Source organism: Anolis sagrei, chromosome 1 (assembly GCF_037176765.1).
Source record: "Anolis sagrei isolate rAnoSag1 chromosome 1, rAnoSag1.mat, whole genome shotgun sequence".
NCBI classification, from domain to species: domain Eukaryota; kingdom Metazoa; phylum Chordata; class Lepidosauria; order Squamata; family Dactyloidae; genus Anolis; species Anolis sagrei.
The window spans coordinates 109,468,408-109,487,015 of NC_090021.1; the positions used below are offsets into that span (position 1 = coordinate 109,468,408).

The 18,608-nt window shown below is 36.4% G+C and overlaps 1 protein-coding gene across 4 annotated transcripts in view; it reads left to right on the plus strand.

Annotated features, from left to right (window-relative positions):
• PHIP (pleckstrin homology domain interacting protein) overlaps positions 1–18,608 on the plus strand; it is an 82,264-nt gene that overhangs the window by 33,310 nt on the left and 30,346 nt on the right. For all 4 annotated transcript variants that reach the window (XM_060752946.2, XM_060752947.2, XM_060752948.2 and 1 more), the window contains 13 exons: positions 170–391; positions 1,540–1,640; positions 4,331–4,401; positions 4,873–4,973; positions 5,065–5,105; positions 5,430–5,528; positions 6,077–6,230; positions 6,858–6,992; positions 11,947–12,075; positions 14,036–14,261; positions 14,461–14,586; positions 15,406–15,589; positions 15,763–15,886. In XM_060752946.2, the coding sequence (XP_060608929.2) occupies positions 170–391; positions 1,540–1,640; positions 4,331–4,401; positions 4,873–4,973; positions 5,065–5,105; positions 5,430–5,528; positions 6,077–6,230; positions 6,858–6,992; positions 11,947–12,075; positions 14,036–14,261; positions 14,461–14,586; positions 15,406–15,589; positions 15,763–15,886 (1,713 nt within the window). The remainder of the gene's footprint in view (positions 1–169; positions 392–1,539; positions 1,641–4,330; positions 4,402–4,872; positions 4,974–5,064; positions 5,106–5,429; positions 5,529–6,076; positions 6,231–6,857; positions 6,993–11,946; positions 12,076–14,035; positions 14,262–14,460; positions 14,587–15,405; positions 15,590–15,762; positions 15,887–18,608) is intronic.

Below are 18,608 nucleotides of genomic sequence, written 5' to 3' on the forward strand. Positions count from 1 at the left end.
TTATCTTCATACCTCTGATATATTCAGTTATAAACTGCTTTCTATTACCTGCTTGTCAAACACTAAAAATAATCTTATTTGCACAAGGATGATGTTAGCTATATGCCTTTCATAGACTCCTTTAAGTGCAGTTGATTTTAATTGGGCAATTCTTTTGATTTGTTTTTAGGGTTCTGATGATTGTCTTGTGAAAATCTGGGCAACGGATGATGGAAGGTTGCTTGCTACTTTAAGAGGACATGCAGCTGAAATATCGGACATGGCTGTTAATTTTGAAAACACAATGATTGCTGCTGGGAGTTGTGACAAAATGATAAGAGTATGGTGTCTCCGAACATGTGCTCCTTTGGCTGTTTTGCAAGGCCACAGTGCATCCATAACGTCGCTACAGGTAATGTTTTCTTCTGCAGTGGGATGGGATTTGTGTCACTCTCCAGATGTTTTGACCTGCAACTCTAACCATTCTTGATTGGAGGTTATGCTGTCTGAGGCTCTTGGGAGTTGAAGCTCAGAATCAGGAGAGTCCCCCAATTCCCACTCCTGCTCTGTAACATTACCCAGTGGGGTTGTTTTGTTATAGAACATTATGGAAAATTGATTGAGTGAACATTTTGAAGAGAAACTCTTTAAGAGAATGAATGGCTTGTGTTCTGTTTTCATTTTCAATAGAGTTACAGACAATGATAGGGCAATGTGACCTTGCCCTGGGAAGTTTGGGAGAGAGGTAAGTGATGGTGAAGATAGTTCCCTTCTCCTGCCAAAGGGTACGAGCTGCAGTGGGTATAAACAATTGGTAAACAAAATTTTAATTCCCTTTGAGAGAATGCATTTAATGAAGGCATGGTGCCATCGGACTAGTGAGAAGACTGCACTTTTCAGTGTGTCAGTTCTCTCATTGACCATGTGCACACAAAAGCAAAGGCTGATTGGTTCAGCTCATTGCTAATCAAATTGAAACAATCAAAAACTACTATTTAAAATGTTGTTGTGCAGGACTGCAGTCTTGAACTGCTGAAATGCTGCAGTAGCTTTCTTTGGCAGGAGAAATGCTTGCTACCACACAACAACAAAAAAGTGGCAGGAGAGGTTGGTTGGATGTGAGTGGATGCTTTGGAGAGTATCTTGTTCAGATCCATCAGTTTGGGAAGCACTTATGAAAGCTATAAGTAGCTGTAATTCATGATTGACAGGAAATGTATCATTTAGCTATTGATAAATTAATGTATAAATTATTTCTTGAATGTTTTCTTGTGTGAATCCCCTTCCCCCAAATTATATATACATAAAGGAAACGGTAGAAAAAGAAGGGAGAATGGTTTTGCTTCTATAAGAGTGATATTGAGTGGTTTGTGCCAGGGAGAATTAATTTGTGTCTGCCGCAAAAAACGTTTTGGTAGGCTTCTGCATGTTACTGATTAAGTGGTTTTAAAGAAATTGTAATTATGATAGAAATGTCTATTTTTCTGAACCCTTTGGATCATTGATTTCTACTGTTTGCTAAAGATCAAAGATTTATAAATAATTTTGTTTGTTTTGCAGTTTTCTCCACTATGCAGTGGTTCAAAAAGATACCTGTCTTCAACAGGGGCTGATGGAACAATATGCTTTTGGTTGTGGGATGCTGGAACCCTTAAAATAAAGTTAGTTTCTGTTTCATGATTGTAACCTCACATTCATATTTGGAGACATTGCAATTGCTTTGTGGGTGGTTTTAGAAATTAGTTGTTGATTTAGGTTTCTGTTTTTGTTGTTTTTGGTTTCCAATTAACCTTGATTTAAAAAATTTAATTAGATTTTGACACAAACAGTCTCATTTAGTCAAAGTCATATGCAGTCTAAATAAACACAAGAAAAAGAGAGGAGAAAAAGCATGTAGACCTCGATAATCTATCAACAGACTGTAATTTGAAAAAAGAGGGAAATATTCTTCCATGATAGATCCAAATAAATAATCCTCCTAAAATTATTAATAATACCCACAGATTGTTACCTCATTAGATTTCTTATTGCTTAAAAATGTACTCAGGAGTCAATCTAAGTTAATTTGATGAGATTTATTACCAGATAACAGGATATAAAATTAAACTTTATCAAACGCCTTCTCAGTGGATATTTATTGGGTTGTCTTATAAGTCTCTCCAGGGGACAGTCTCAGCACACATAATACTGTTTTGAGCCAGAATCTTTGTCTTTAAGTGATTTTGCTAAATGTCCTTATCAGTGAGCATAAACTAGTAAAGAGATATCATTCTTTCAAAAATTTATTATCCTAAATGTCTACAGTTTTTCTGGTGCAAAAGCAATGCCATAAGTTTTAGCTTGTTCTTTTAGGCAGTAGAAATAACCAATCTAATACATTTGAATCTTTTCAAAAATTATACATTAGTATTCATTCTTGTTCAGAAAATAAATGAATTTTGAAATAACTAAACCGCTAATTAAACCAAATACCATATTTTCTGCCATATAAGACTACTTTTAATCCCAACAAAATCTTCTCAAAAGTCAGGGGTCATCTTATACACAGGAATCATCTTATACGCTGGAGTAGCCTTATGCATGGGGGTCGTCTTATATGCGGCAGTAGTCTTATACGCTGGGAGTCGTCTTATAGAGCGGGTGCTGAAACTTCCTGTCCGGATTGGAGAATCTGTGGTTGCTGCATATTGTGAGGGGAACTCAAAAATGGCAGTGGCTGTATGAAAGCATTAAGGGCGACTGTGTACAAGTTCAATAGAAGAAAATCCATTCATCAGGATTCGTGGACTTAATGCGGTCCCGATGGTGAGGTGAAAGGGCGCCTCACTGGGAAGGTGTAAGTGAAGGGCGGAGGAAGCTGCAGGCGCCCAGCGTATGGAAAAAAGATATAGAGTGGCTCTGGGCCCAGAAAAACACACCTCTTTTACCTGTCTGGCCCGCCCTTGTATCCTATTACCATACCTCCTCCTCTGCCTCTCAGTTCTCGCTCCTGAAGACTGTAGTGAAGTGGTGCAGGTGTGCATCTGTGAGATCTGAGAGGCAGAAAAGGAGGTACAGTAATAGGAAAATTACTATATTGAAATCAAATCTAATGCTTTTAAATTTTTTATTTGGTGTGTGTTGGAAAAGGGGTAGTCTTATACGGCGAGTATATTATTATTATTATTATTATTAACTTTATTTGTACCCCGCTAGCATCTCCCAAACTATATTTTAACTGGAAAAGTTGGGGGTCTTATATGCTCAGTTGTCTTATATGCTGGAATATATGGTACTTTGTCAGTATTTCTCACATTTTTGGGAACCACCTCCAAGGTTGTTTACAGGATAATATTTAAAGACATTAAATAGTGAATTACAGCAACACTGAAAGCAAACACAACAATGAAATGTTTATAGTTATCTTTTTGAAAAAATCAAAAGCAGACTGAAACAAATAGTCATGAAATACTGAAAGACATATGAAAAGAAGTAAAGTAGTATATTTCTGTATGCTTAAGACTCAACACATGGCTTTTCCCCATTCCCATAAAGGAAGTTAGATATGATAATCATGAAATCATCTAATGCTTATGTAGTAGACCCTCCAGGTCAATGGATTTTAGATCTGTGATTTCCACTGACCCTGAATCATCATGCCCCATTATTAAATGGTGGTCACATAAATGTGCGCCCAATGAAGTGTGTGCATACACATTGCCCCTTTTTAATTATATAGGCCACAGCCATTCGTGTATCTGTATCTGAACTGAACCATCATAAATATGGCAGGCCCAGTGTATTTTACTTTTCTGTTATAGTGTATGTTGTAGTATTCTAAATTTCAGTGTAGAATATTATTCAGGGAATGTAACATGTATCTACAATATAAAATTAATGCAGTTGATACCACTTTAACAGTCATGGCTGAATGCTATAGAATCATGGGAGCTGTAGGGTCTTTAGCGTTCTCATTTGTTTTTGTGCCTTCTAGGCTACATTCTGGTCCCTATGCAATCTCCTCACAAAAAGCCAGTCAGTGAATCCAAGGAAATGGGTGATTCTTTACCAGTTCTGTCACAACAGATATGTTTTATTCTTATTTAGTGCTGTTGGAATATGCCCCAACTCATTTAGAGAACATTTGGCTCTTTCCAGTATAGAAAACTGTATTGTGACCTCTTTACTCCAACAAATGGATACTCCTATTGTACTCTTCCTATTTTGAAATGACTTTTGATCTGTGGGATTATATTAAACTATCTTGTAAATAAGTTTATTTCTTCATGTCTAATTTTTGGTTGGTTTGGTTGGCAACTTAAGTTACTTAAGTCAACAATGTAACTCTGTGCTGTGTATTTTAATCTTGCAGTCCAAGGCCAACAAAGTTTACAGAACGTCCGAGACCTGGAGTGCAAATGATCTGTTCTTCTTTTAGTGCTGGTAAAGTGTGCTTTCACTACAAAATCTGTACACACCAATAGTTATAGCATTTTTGAAATATAGTGAAAAATAGTGCTAGCAACTTAACTTATATATAATTTCATCTGAGTTACAATATTATTCTGACTCAGAGTCCTAGAAAACTTAATTGTATATAATAAGGGGAGGATTTCTTGAAGGGCATATTATAATGAAATCAGGGGCAGTGAAATTTTGTATTGACTGGTAGTGTTTCCAACTGATTCAACAGCAGCATACCTATATCTGTTGTCTTATAATTGCTAAAACATGTAGTTAAAATGTTTTATAGAAATTATAGATCTAAAGAGCTGTAAAATTATTAAAATATAATGTCCTAATATTAACAGTGAACATGGCATGTTGTTGGAAAAGATGATGGAAAGTTAGGTGTCAGATTGTCACATTTCTAAGCAAGCCACTGCCCTGGTGACATTGATTTTTTTTTTTTAGGTGGAATGTTTCTGGCCACTGGAAGTACAGATCACATCATTAGGGTTTATTTCTTTGGATCAGGTCAGCCAGAGAAGATATCAGAGTTGGAGTTTCATACTGTAAATACCTCCTCAAAATTTCTTAGATATTTGTTTAAAATAAATTAACATCTAGTAGTTATATTGTTAATTTTTTTTCTTGTTCACACAGGATAAAGTGGACAGCATTCAGTTTTCTAACACTAGCAGTCGGTAAGCAAGTTAACAGTTGGTGTTCAACTTACCATTTTTCTCCACTGTATTTGCATAAAACCCATCAGATTTTATTTTAGTTGACAGGTGAAGACTTTTGTATTGGGTGGTGTCTAATTATATCTGCATCTCTTCACACAGTTCCTTGTGTGCCTTCTCCAATTCCTCTTTAAAACTGTTAGTTTTGTTATCTGAAAGCATAAGGATATTACACCATGGGTGTTACTAGATTCCTGTTTTAGCTTTAGCATATTCTGTAGCACAAGCTTTCATGAGGAAATATCCTGCTTGTGAAGGATTTTAAAGAGCATTCCCTCCCCCTAGATTTGTAAGTGGGAGTCGTGATGGAACAGCACGCATTTGGATGTACAAGAAAAAGGAATGGAAGAGCATTTTGTTAGATATGGCTACTCGTCCTGCAGGGTAAGTTTGTATATTTCCCTCTACAACCAATTTTAAAAACCTTGGTCTTACTGATACTGAGTTGCAACTCTTCTCTGGGAAGTGACAGAGCCAGTGCTTTGCATAAGGGTGCCACGTTCTGTATCTAGTTTCTCCAGTAGGAAAATGTAGTTTTTGATGGTGGAAGAGGCTAAAGCTGAGACTTTTCAGCCAGTTGAGCACCTAAAATAGTCTTGTATATATCTTCTTCCTGTGCAATAGACATGCATTTGCTTTGTAACATTTTTAATGTTACAAAACAATTGATCTGGAAATGATTCCTAAGGTCTTCTGGATTCAGGTATTGGGCAGAAATATGTTGATGGTCCATGAGAACCGATTGGAGTTGGAGTTAAAAGTTGTGGCTTTTCTTTTGCATTGGGCCTCTGCGAGTTATAATTAAGAGGTGGCACCGAAAATAAAGAAACCAGAACTGTTTAAACAGTCTTAGTGGTTCAATGCACTCCTGGTGCTTTCTTATAGCTCTTGAACTGTGTTCTGACCATGTGATTTCTATTCATTAATTATAGTCAAAACGCACAAGGAGTAGAAGACAAAATCACAAAACTGAAAGTTACTATGGTAGCATGGGATCGCCACGACAATTCAGTTATCACTGCTGTTAATAACATGACCTTGAAGGTTTGGGACTCTTTTACTGGACAACTTATTCATGTCCTCATGGTAAGGAAACAGTATTAATGATACATCTTTATTATAGTCTTTCTCCAACACCATAATATTTAGTTAGGAAAATAATATTCTTTAATAGTCGTTCAAAGCACTTTTAAATACTGATAATCCTGATGCCCCTGAGAACCATTTTTAAATAAAGGACAGAATGTTGCTAAGGATCACTTTAGCCTAAAGAAAAATCCAATTTGTTTTTTTTTATCCACCAACCTTAAATCACATTTGCTAAATTGCACTTCTTATGGATAAACTTGTAGGATCAAAACTATGTCATACTTATTAATAAAGTAATTTTGATGTTCTTTACCTATTGAAGTTACAGCTGTAGAACTAAAGAATCCCCCACCCAAATCAATTTACAGGTATTTTCGTATAGCTGAAATTTCATTACAGTACATTGATTTTCTTGAAACAGTTTCTACAGCCAAAGAAACAAGTCACTAGTGAATGGAGCAGTACCTTTTTGTTTTGGAGTTGACAGGGATGCAGCTAAAATAGCTAACAAACATTGAGTGTTGGTCCATTTCCTACCATGTGCTTTATGCTTTCTTTTGTCCCTGCTCCAAGTGATGTTGCCTCATGTTCAGACCCATTAACCTATGTTTTGAAATATTTCAGGGCCATGAAGATGAAGTATTTGTACTTGAAAGTCACCCTTTTGACCCTAGAGTGCTCTTCTCTGCTGGCCATGATGGAAATGTAATCGTATGGGATTTAGCAAAAGGAGTAAAAATCAGATCTTATTTCAATATGGTAAATATCTTAGATTATTATATGAGAAAGTGATTTACTTTACATGTATTAATCTGAAACAATGTGATAGATTTTTATGTGTGTGGGTGTTTAAACCCTTGTATGATGTTTGTACTTAATACATATTTTATGCCAGTATTAATGTAATAAATTAAAAATTAATTTGTATATAATTATATAAATTCTGAGCCCCAAAATAAAATCACGTAAAATGTAATTCTAGTGCAGATGTAGTGTATTCATTTTACACTCTGCAAAATGGTATCTAGTCTAGAGGTCTGACTTAATGAATATATCTGATTATTATTTGAGATATTTCTTTAACTGATTTTGTTTCATGATGATGTGACAATCTATATTATATCTAATTAATCTTGAGACTGTCCAGTTTTGGTTCATGCCCTAGAACAAACGTGGACAAGGTTAAGCAGTGTGTCCAGAACAACCTCCTCTCACCCAAAGTCTTTGAAGCTGTTTCGACTTAGAAATATTGTTGCATTTTCTTTTTGAGTTTTGGATTAATATAATTTTTATTCTTACACTAAGGAACTGTTGATAAAATTCTAGGATGTGTGCTGTCACTGCTTTGAGATACCAGTTTAGTATAGATATAATGTTAATTCAATAAATAATATTTGTGCACAGATTTTCAAAATTACCAGCAAAGTATTTCATTTTTATGCTGGAATGCCCTATTTCCCAGAAGATAAGGGGATAACATCTGCTGTGTTTGGATTGGTCCCCTAATTCACTCCTATAGGCAAGAATTTATAAAAACAAAGGACCTTCCTGGCTTCTATGTGGGAGGATCCAACCCTCTAAAGACTAGTCTTGTTCCTGGTTTGTTTAGAACACAGTTTCCTGGTTAACTAAACAATCAGTTTTCCAGAAATTGAGGTAAGACTCAGAAGAGGAGAATAGAGCTTTCAGGTATTGAAGCTTTCCCCACCTTACTTTTCCAATAACTTTTCTTACAGACAATTGACTCTAATCTTGTAATTGAAAACCCATTTTACATGGAGATAATGTTGAAATGAGTTGATCAGTATACAGTGTTAGGTAATAAGTCCACAAAATTAGCTAGCCCTCAAAATGTTTCCTATCTTACCTAACTACATACAACAGCCTGAAAGAAAAAAATCCAGTGCTAATTTGGATATTGTATTGCAGAGTATTAAAATGAAATATGATTATAATCAGCCCCCACCTCTTTGCAGTCTATCTGAATGCACTGTTGATAAAACTGGTTAACTAAACTTCTTGGTTTAACTATTACTTGTGTAAAGGCTACATGCACAAGCAAAATGCTAATTGGTATGATATTAAGTGAAGTTTTGGTCATCCCAACAGAGTCACCATCTTGTCTGGAGCTATTACTGTTTGCTATATCAGCAAAACTGTCATTTAGAGACAATGGCATTATTTTAACTTTTGTGAAGTGCACATAAATAATTTGTATGCAATTGTTTGTGTGAATATATCATTAAAGGAACAGTGCTAATATTGAGGTTATCTATTTGAAAAAGCTACCTTTAAAAGGATGTATCAGTTGTATTGAAATGTTATATTCAAATTATTTGTGCCATGACTCTTCTGGAGAGGAAGATACTGTTTACTAATTCAGAACAAATGGGTTCTTGTAAAATTTGTTAATCAAGCAGAGGTTAAAGTTTACAATATTTATGATTATTCTGATTTTGTACTCTTTAAAAAAAGAGATTTTCTTCATTGTCTCCTGTTGGAAGATAGTGCTATAGAAAAGGGAGGAAAGGCAAAACCTCAAATGTTGTTTTTTGTGGTTTTTAAAAATCATAATATGGATCTATTAGGATATACAAGGGGAGGAACACAGCAAAATATTCTGGTAAATGTACTACAATAGCAAATTATGTATACATTTTTCATTATGGGTAGGTTAATCTAGAATTTAAACATTTTGTTGAATCCTGTACAGCACATTTGGCATATGGTTTAGCACCCTCTTTGTGGCTTTTATAATCTTAAACCACATCCTTTTAGATTGCTCTTAGAAGAAATCCTGTGTAATTTATAGTAGGGTGGAAAAGAATACCACAGTTAAAGAGAGATATTGACAAGCTAGAATGTGTCCAGAGGAGGACAACTAAAATGATCAAGGGTCTAGAGAACAAGCCCTATGAGGAGCGGCTTAAAGAGCTGGGCATGTTTAGCCTAAAGAAGAGAAGGCTGAGAGGAGATATGATAGCCATGTATAAATACGTGAGAGGAAGTCATAGGGAGGAGGAGCAAGCTTGTTTTCTGCTGCCCTGGAGACTAGGATACGGAACAATGACTTCAAACTACAAGAAAGGAGATTCCATCTGAACATTAGGAAGAACTTCCTGACTGTGAGAGCTGTTCAGCAGTGGAACTCTGGCCTGGAGTGTGGTGGAGGCTCCTCCTTTAGAGACTTTTTAAACAGGCTGGATGGCATCTGTCGGGGGTGCTTTGAATGCGATTTTCCTGCTTCTTGGCAGGGGTTTGGACTGGATGGCCCATGAGGTCTCTTCCAACTCTATGCTTCTATGATTCTAAGTGCATGTTACAAATAATAATGATGGTGATGATAATAATAATAATAATAATAATGTTTATAATTACAATTATATCTTTATTCTTATACCTTGTCACAATCTCCCTGAAGTGACTCAGGGCAGCTTAAATATGGGTCAACATGCCCATAAGACATAAAAGCAAAATACTCCATTAAAGCAAAAACACAATTAAAATAAGAAAATAGTAAAATGTAACAATTCAGATAAAAACACAATTAAATAAAACATAAGAATATAAAACAACAGCATCGAAGCTCAAAACAATGCTCAATAAAACCAGAGTAGTATTCATAGAGTTGGAAGAGACCACAAGGGCCATCATGTCCAACCCCCAGCAATGCAAGAATACACAAATCACTCCTGATAGATGGCCATCAGGTTTCTGTTTTAAAAACTTGAAAGAAGGATTCTTCACCAGACTTGGTGGCAGCATATTCCACTGTCAAATAGCTTTTACTGTCAGGAAGTTCTTAAAGTTTAAGTGGAATCTTTTTTCTTGCCCTTTCAAAAGCCTTGGTGGGAAAATGGCATGGGCAGCAGCCAGGGACAATTGGCCCCTGATATAGCATTGGTCTTTTCCCCTCCCTGTAGATAAAGCCATAATTTTGATCCCCAAAGCCACCCTCGACTTATACATGAGCAGCATGTATGGCCTAGGTATTGATACACAGTAATATGAGTACTTGGTGTCCACTATAGTTTGATTTCAGGATCCCTTATGGATATCAAAACCCATGGATGTTTAAGTTCCATTATATACCATGGTCTCCAAGTTTTGCTGCTTTTGGATTTTTAGAAAATACTTTCAAGTTACAGATTTATGAATCTGTGGATGCAGAATCTGTGCACATGGAGGGCTGACTGTCTGTTCTTAATTTCCTTTTCTTACCTCCAAAATCTTATTTCTGCCAAACATCAAATTGACAAAACATGTCAAAATAATTATGTTCCTGCTTTTTCACATATAGCAGATCTAAAGCTGTTTGAGGTTTCTGAAACAAATTATTTAAAGTAGCAAACTCGGTGGTTGTTATTCAGATAGAGCTGCCTAAGCTGTTTCCAGATTAGAGGTAGCTGTCATATTGCCTAAGGAGCTGTGTGAGAAAGCATGTCTAACCTTAGGAGCAATGTTTAGGAGGACAGGAGATGATCCAAGGAAAACTTTAAAAACAAAAATAAAACAATGTCATACTAGTGTTGGTCTACTATGGTCTTTAGGTTGCAATTTGTATTTTTTCTATAGATGTTTTGATGTAGTTTTATTTTTCTGGACACTGAGTTGGATTATATTATAATGCATATTATTTGGCAGTCATAAGTTGATGCAAAATATTAAGTAGCAGAATTTAACAAATGCAGTAGGCCTTCTATGTTCATTGGAGCTAAGCATAGAATCTGTTATACACCTTCTGAGGCAGAAATAGGACTACGTATCACTCTGTTTCCAAGGATTTTAATGTTTTGTTGCTTGGATTATTTGTGGAACATTTATTCCCTTACATACATATCTGCTTCATAGACTTAGTGTAGCCAGGAGGAAGGAAACGTTTTTTTTGTTTAGGTCTTCCAGAAAATATTTTGCAACCAGGAATATTGGTAGAGAACTTAGGGTATGAAAGTTCAGAGTGGTGATTGGTCACCTATGCTTGATTGACAGGTTACAGGGAAAAACAAAAACCCATTTGTTCTGGATTAATGGAAGTGGAAAACAGAAAATGAGTATCAGGTAAAATTATTTTTAAAACATTTGCGTTCCTTAGATGAGTTGCAGGCAGGCTAATATAGTGCTTGGCTTTTGCTCAGCATCTTTCTATGGGATCTATGTAGTTTATTTCTTGCCATAGCAAATGAATGCGACACCATTAGAGTAAACTGGAAAGGCCCAAGAACTATTATTAACTGGAATTTGTATGTATATTATTGTCTATGAGGAGAAACTAAATGTTACTGAGGAGAGACTAGAGGAAAGTGTCCTGCTGATATTTGGTGGAGTATTAATTTGCTTAAAATTTGAATTTTGACAGTTCAATTAATAGACCTACACATGTCTACTCATATATAAGTCAGTGAGACATGTTTCTTCGACAAACATCTTCAGAGTTACAATTAGTACCAAAAGTATAGTCGAGGGAAAATATTCTTAAACATAGTATAAACCTAATGGAATTACTTTTGAAAGGTCATGAGATAAAAAATGTAGCATGAATCCATGAACAATTTAACCGATGTTTTTTAAATGACATGAAAAAAATGACATGCTTTGCGAAAATCATTCCTATATAACGGTGTATTTCTTTTCTTAAAAATAGGTTCATTATGGACATGAAATTAATACTGCAGATCACTAGTATTCTGTTAATTTGTTTGCTGCTGTATTTCAGATTGAAGGACAAGGACATGGGGCAGTGTTTGACTGCAAGTGCTCTCCTGACGGCCAGCATTTTGCTTGTACAGACTCACATGGTCATCTTTTGATCTTTGGCTTTGGTTCCAGCAGTAAATATGATAAGGTATCTAAATTGGTTTAACTGGTAGTTTCTGAACCATGTTGAAGTCATGTTGGAATATTAGATTTTGGTTTTTTTTTTCTTTACAGTTTGCATCTAAAGCACCTGAGAGATATTTCTGTAGTTCATGGTTGCTTAATGCCTTCTCTAAAGTGGACACTTAAGAGATAAATACTATGAAAACAAAATGCTAAAGTAACAAAGCATACACATAAGTCTATTTTTTCTTTGTCCACCATAATAAAGTTTAATTGAAAAAAAATTGGGGATACTGTCACTCTTGGGGGAGTTTTGGAAGCTCATTATGTATGTGGAAACTGATTGCTGTCTGGATATCAGCGAATTACAGTCAGCCCTCTGCATTGTCTGAGATTACAGGTACAAGACTCTTCCAAAAGAAGAAAAACTGCCCAAAAAATCACTTTTTTACCTGAAATAACATCTTTCTAGGAATCCCTAGGTTCTCCAGTACCACTGTGTAGTCAGCCTTTGTTGGAAGATGACCAGAGGAGTCACACTGGAGGATCTAGGAATCCTTAGGGAGAACATATTAATTAAATTAGTGAATAATCAAATCCGCAAAAGTAATACCCACATATATGGAATGCCAACTATACTACTCTTATTACCAGCTGCTTTGGTTGGAATTGATAGCAAATGAAATTCCACACCACTTGGGAACTAATATTATTACATGGGAGATAAATAGTAAATATGATAATTGATGGGGATCCTTTGGCAACTAGAGATGTTTATGACTAACCACTTCATCTTTGTTAGTTTTAACCATTAAAGATAATTTCAGTTTTATAGTAAATAAATTGCTAACTGAAATTATATGCAGATGACACCCAACTCTACTATACTTTCCACCTAATGCCAAGGAAGCTGTTCTGACTCTAAATCAGTGCCTGCCATCAGTAATAGACTGGAAAAGGGCAAACAAATTGAAACATGACAGACTTGCTCCTGGTCAGTTGTAAGGCAGATCAAGGAATAGGGGTCCTTCTGGACTCAGCACTGAACCTGGAGGCCTAGCTATTGGCGGTGGCCAGGAGGGCCTCTACACATTAAAAACTTGTGAGTCAATTGCACCTGATCCTTGAAAAATCCATATCAGGCCACGGTGATAAATTCATCCCGTCTGGATTACGGTAATGCGTGGGGCTGCCTCTGAAGAGTGCTTGGAAACATCAGCTGGTCCAAAGAGCTGCAGCCAGGTTGCTCACTGGAGCTGACTACAGGGAGTGGGCAACCCCCTGTTGTAGCTGCTCCACTGGCTGCCAGTCTGTTTCTGGACACAATTCAAAGTGCTGTTTATGATCTTAAAGCCATAGACGGTTCAGGTCCAGACTATTTGGCCGACCGCGTCCTCTTGTACGAACCTACTTGGGCCCTGAGATCTTCACATGAGGCCTTTCTCTCAGTCCTACCTCCATCTCAAGCTCAGTTGATGGGAATAAGAGAGAAGGCCTTTTTGGTGGCTGCCCTCTGACTTTAGAACGCCCTTCTTCCTAGGGAAGCCAGAATGGCCCCCTCCCTGCAGTCCTTCTAGTGGCAAAAACTTTTTTGTTCGGGCAGGCTTTTAAAGATGGAGGTGTAAAAGATCACTTAAGGGTGTGCTATGGTTTTTAACTTTGAATGTGTTTTAATGGTTTTAACTGGGAATTTTTAATACTGTTTATATTTAATTCTGTTTTAATACTTGCATATTTGTATATTTTAAATTGTATGCTGTTACTTTTATATTAAGCCCCTTTGAGTCTCCTTCAGGATAAAGTCGGGTACAAATATAATAATAATAATAATAATAATAATAATAATGAATCTGATAGATATCATTTCTAATTTCTCCCATTCTGCAGCTATGTTTGCATTGTTATAAAATTGCATTGTTATAAAATTCTAAATACTAATCTATATACAGTTTTGGCTATAATCTTAAAATTGATTTTATTTGCAGATAGCAGATCAGATGTTCTTTCACAGTGATTATCGGCCTCTTATCCGTGATGCCAACAACTTTGTGCTGGATGAACAGACACAGCAAGCACCGCACCTCATGCCTCCCCCATTTTTGGTTGATGTTGATGGTAATCCTCATCCATCAAGATATCAAAGATTAGTTCCAGGACGTGAGAACTGTCGAGAGGAGCAACTTATCCCTCAAATGGGGGTAACTTCATCAGGTACTTCAACTTTACCTGGAATTTCTTTTCCTCCCTGCACTTTTGTATGTTTTTAAATAAAAGTGCGCAGTACTGCATTGTCAAAATAATATATATTGATCCATATAGTATATAACTTATTAGGGAATGCACATTTAGAATGCATACATTTATCTCTAGATGTGCTGAAGAACTAAACACAAGTACGTTTTTTCCATAGGACTGAACCAAGTTTTAAGTCAACAAGTTAGCCCTTTGGACAGCATGATACAAAGACTTCAACAAGAGCAAGACCAGAGGCGGTCTGGAGAGGCTGGAACTAGCAATATTAACAGAATTGGAAGAGGTAAAAACTTTTTATTATTTCTTCAGCCATGATACTGTTTTTGAATGTCTAATGTGAGTGTATGTTTCTTTTTGTTCTTTTTTTCCCCTTGATGTTGCAGCTGATTTTTACTTGTCTTATTTTATTTTATTGTGTGTGTTTTGATCTGTATTCCTGGGTTTGTCCACTTGTAAGATGCATTCAGCATATTGTATTTATCAAAAGACAGTATTTGCATACCACCTTATTCTCATTCACTCCTTTTACAGTTACTTTCCAGTAATAAAACATTTTGTATGTTTTAAATCCATTGATTTAACCAGTTATGAAAATGATCAAGGAAACAAAAAGGAGTTCTATCACAACACTTATTTTATAGTTACAAATTAATTGTTTAAATATTGTGGACTCATAACGTGTCCGCATATGGTTTAATTTCCATTCTGACCCCTGGGTGATATGGAGTTTGCATCTATGTGGGATCATATAGTCTTCAATCCTGAGATGCTTTTTATAAACAGAAGAACTTTTTCCACTTACGGAAGGAGCACTAACACAATAGTAATAGAAGTAGTAGAGTAATAGAGATGATTTTTGCATAGGACTGCTACTTTCAGTGCTGTTCCAGAAGGTTTTTCAACAATCTGAAGCCATCTTCAGTGGGTACAAGAGAAACAGTAGGTGCAAGAGAAACAGGAAAGTGGCATCTTTCCCTTTCTAAAGTTCTGTTAGTTAAATTTGGTCATGTGGTCCAAGCTATTAACTTTATACTTACTACTTATTTTCTCTCAGTTTCTCAGCATCATCAGTAAGAATGTTGGTTGATAATTTTTTAAATAGGCTCTGCAAACACCACTTCAGAGGTTCATTCACCACCAAATGTGGGATTAAGACGCAGTGGACAAATTGAGGGCGTACGGCAGATGCATAGCAATGCACCAAGAAGTGAAATAGCTACTGAAAGGGACCTAGTGGCATGGAGTCGAAGGGTTGTTGTGCCAGAGCTGACCGCAGGAGTAGCCAGGTAAATATAGCATTTATATCTTGAAATCTGTATATTTACGTTTCTGGACTTAGTGTTAAGTTATTTGATAAAAAACAAATGGGAGATTACATGGTTTTGGTTTGCAAGAATTTGAAACTTGTAATTCGCTTACACAGAAGTATCATGTGAGTTCATATTAATTTCTTTTGTAGTCGACAGGAAGAATGGCGAACAGCTAAGGGAGAAGAAGAAATAAAAATATACAGATCAGAAGAGAAAAAAAAGCATATTGTAAGCCACGTTGCAAGAGAGAACAAAACACCTCCTTTGCCTAAGGTATGCAGCACTCTATTCTCTTTAATCCAGTTTCATGAAGGCTGGAATCCTTAAGAGAGTTACGTAGAGGCAAACCTTATTAGCATTAGCAGGAATCAATCTGCAGTAGAACTGTATTGAGCCAGAGATTAAAGATAAAATATAGAGCAGCATTTTATGCACATCAAAGCAAATTTATGGAAAGCTTGAAACCGTAGCAATGTATCTCAAGCTAGATTATTATACTGCATCAGTATCAATTAGTGATGTGTGTTTTAAATATTAGGTGAGAATAGCTTTGGTACCTAAAAACAATGCTTCTTTGCATCACCTTATGTAAACATATTGGAACGCATTGAAAGACTTCTGAATTGCCTCTTCATCTCTGGCATTGTGCATTGAAGACAAAATTTTAAGAGTTACTGCAGTGATTTCATTGTATGTAATCTGTAATAATTATGCTGGGGAAAAAGGAAGGAAAAAGGAAGAGGGGCCGACCAAGGGCAAGATGGATGGATGGGATCCTTGAAGTGACTGGATTGACCTTGAAGGAGCTGGGGGTGGTGACGGCCGACAGGGAGCTCTGGCGTGGGCTGGTCCATGAGGTCACAAAGTGTCGGAAGCGACTGAACGAATGAACAACAATCTGTAATAATATTTTTCTGGTTGTTCTTATTCAATAGCCAAAAGATGAATCTTCCTTATAGGAAAATCAGGACAATGAAACAAAACATGATAGAATACAGTACTATAGTAATTCCAAACATGTTGGAGTGGGGGTCTGAAGCAATAAAGACAGAATCTTTGCAAGAGGCATACATACTTGTATAAACTAAAATTAAACTTGTGACCTTCAGATGTTATGAATTGCAGCACCCAGCATCACTTAGTGCTGCCTGTGCTAGCCAAGGCTTATGAGAATTTCAAGATAATAGTCTTCTACAAGTTGATTTGTTTGAATGATGTTATTGCACTGAAATATATGCTTCACAAATGCATCTAAATGGTTTTGGGAGGTTCTTGAGAATTTTGGAGTCTTGCTGAAGCACTGATGGATGTCTGCATTGGAGAATGACTCTGGTGATGCCTTTAACCTGCTGGAATGCCTTTTAACCTGCTTTCAGAGCTCAGATAGCTTATTGATAGTTTGAGGTGCTGGCAACAGTGAAATGGCATTGTTGACAACTAGAGTGTTATTGCTGGTGGAAGTATAATTAATTCAAGCTAGGGAACCTCTTAGAGTTGATTGTCTTGATGATCAGTCTGGTTGGAAAATTAATTTTTATTTTGGCTGATGGGAAGATAATCGTATACCATCACTAGCTTGCTTGTCATATTGTGGATAAGGTTACTTGAATCTATTCTGTTTTAGATGCCTTATGTTTGAGCAGTGTAGTAGCTGAACCTTCATCACTTCATGGTCTAGTTCTGGTGGATATATTGTACAGGATTCTTGGAGAAGCGGGACTGGATGTGTTGGTTGAACCTCCTTGCTTCTTCTAGCTAATCCAATCTAGTTCTATATTTTCATCTATGTTGTCATCATACAAATTATAACACACAATAAAAATATAATGTGCATATTAAAAAGTAGGATTGTTCATGAATTTATTTTAGAGTGGCTTGCATCAGATTCTGTTCACACAGATATTTATGTAACTATATTGCATTTCAGTCAGTGTGTAGCTATCTGGTGATTTCTCACTTTTGAATATTCAGACAGCAGCATTAATATAAAAGTATAGGAAACAGACCCTATTGAGCACATCTGATTCAGAAACACTTGCCCTGACTTGGCATTGTCTGCCCAGGATTCCTATATGTTTAGATAATGTGTTGTAGTTGGCTCATCCTGGTTTTCTTTATTACACAGAATGCAGCTGTACAGGAGTTGATTATAAATTGTATGATTTTAACTGTATTTGTGTTTAGATTGGCTGCAGTGGTGCTGGAGCAGCCTAAGTCAGAGGAGTTCTTCATGTGCGTTGCCATGGAGACCGATGCAGGAGAGAGAGAAGTGGGAGGAGCTTAGAGGGGAGAGTTTGAAAGAACGACAGTTAAAAATCAGTTAGGGTTTAGGTTCCGAGGAGTGAGGGTTTAGGTTTAGAGGAGTTGGTAGAGGAAAGGATTAGGAGGTTGTAGCTGAAAGAGAGTAAATTGTGAAGCAAAGTTTCGAGGCTTTGGAAAGCCAGATTAAGCTACTGGAAGTTTCTTAGCCTAGAGAGGCTGATAAGGGAAACGAAGCCAGTATTCCTTTAGTCTAAGGAAAGGCTAAAGAATAATCTTATTAAGTATCTGATCAAGGGAGGATCAGATAAGGGAGACATCCCTGTATTGAAACTTTGTTTTGTAATAAGTGCTTCACCTCAGGAAGATACTGTGTAACCTGAAAGAGTGTAACATTCTACTAACCAAGCATTGTTCTAAGTTCTATAACAAAAGTTATGTCTTGCAACCACACGCTGTGTACTTAATAAAATTGTTAACTTTTATTTGAAGATTGCCTCAACTCTGTCTATTCTGTGTACCAAGTGCCATTTCTCACAATATTACAACTTCCCTCACGTGGTGGCAGAAATGCAAGGAAAAGTAACCAAATAAAACTACATTCTTCTCTCCAGTCACGCTACAGTATATACAGTGTAATTACTACTAAGTTATTACTTTCTTAAGAAAGGAGGAGGTGCAGTTGAACAGCCTCCCTTCCAACTTGATGGTAAATTTGGTTCCTAATCGGCAACCT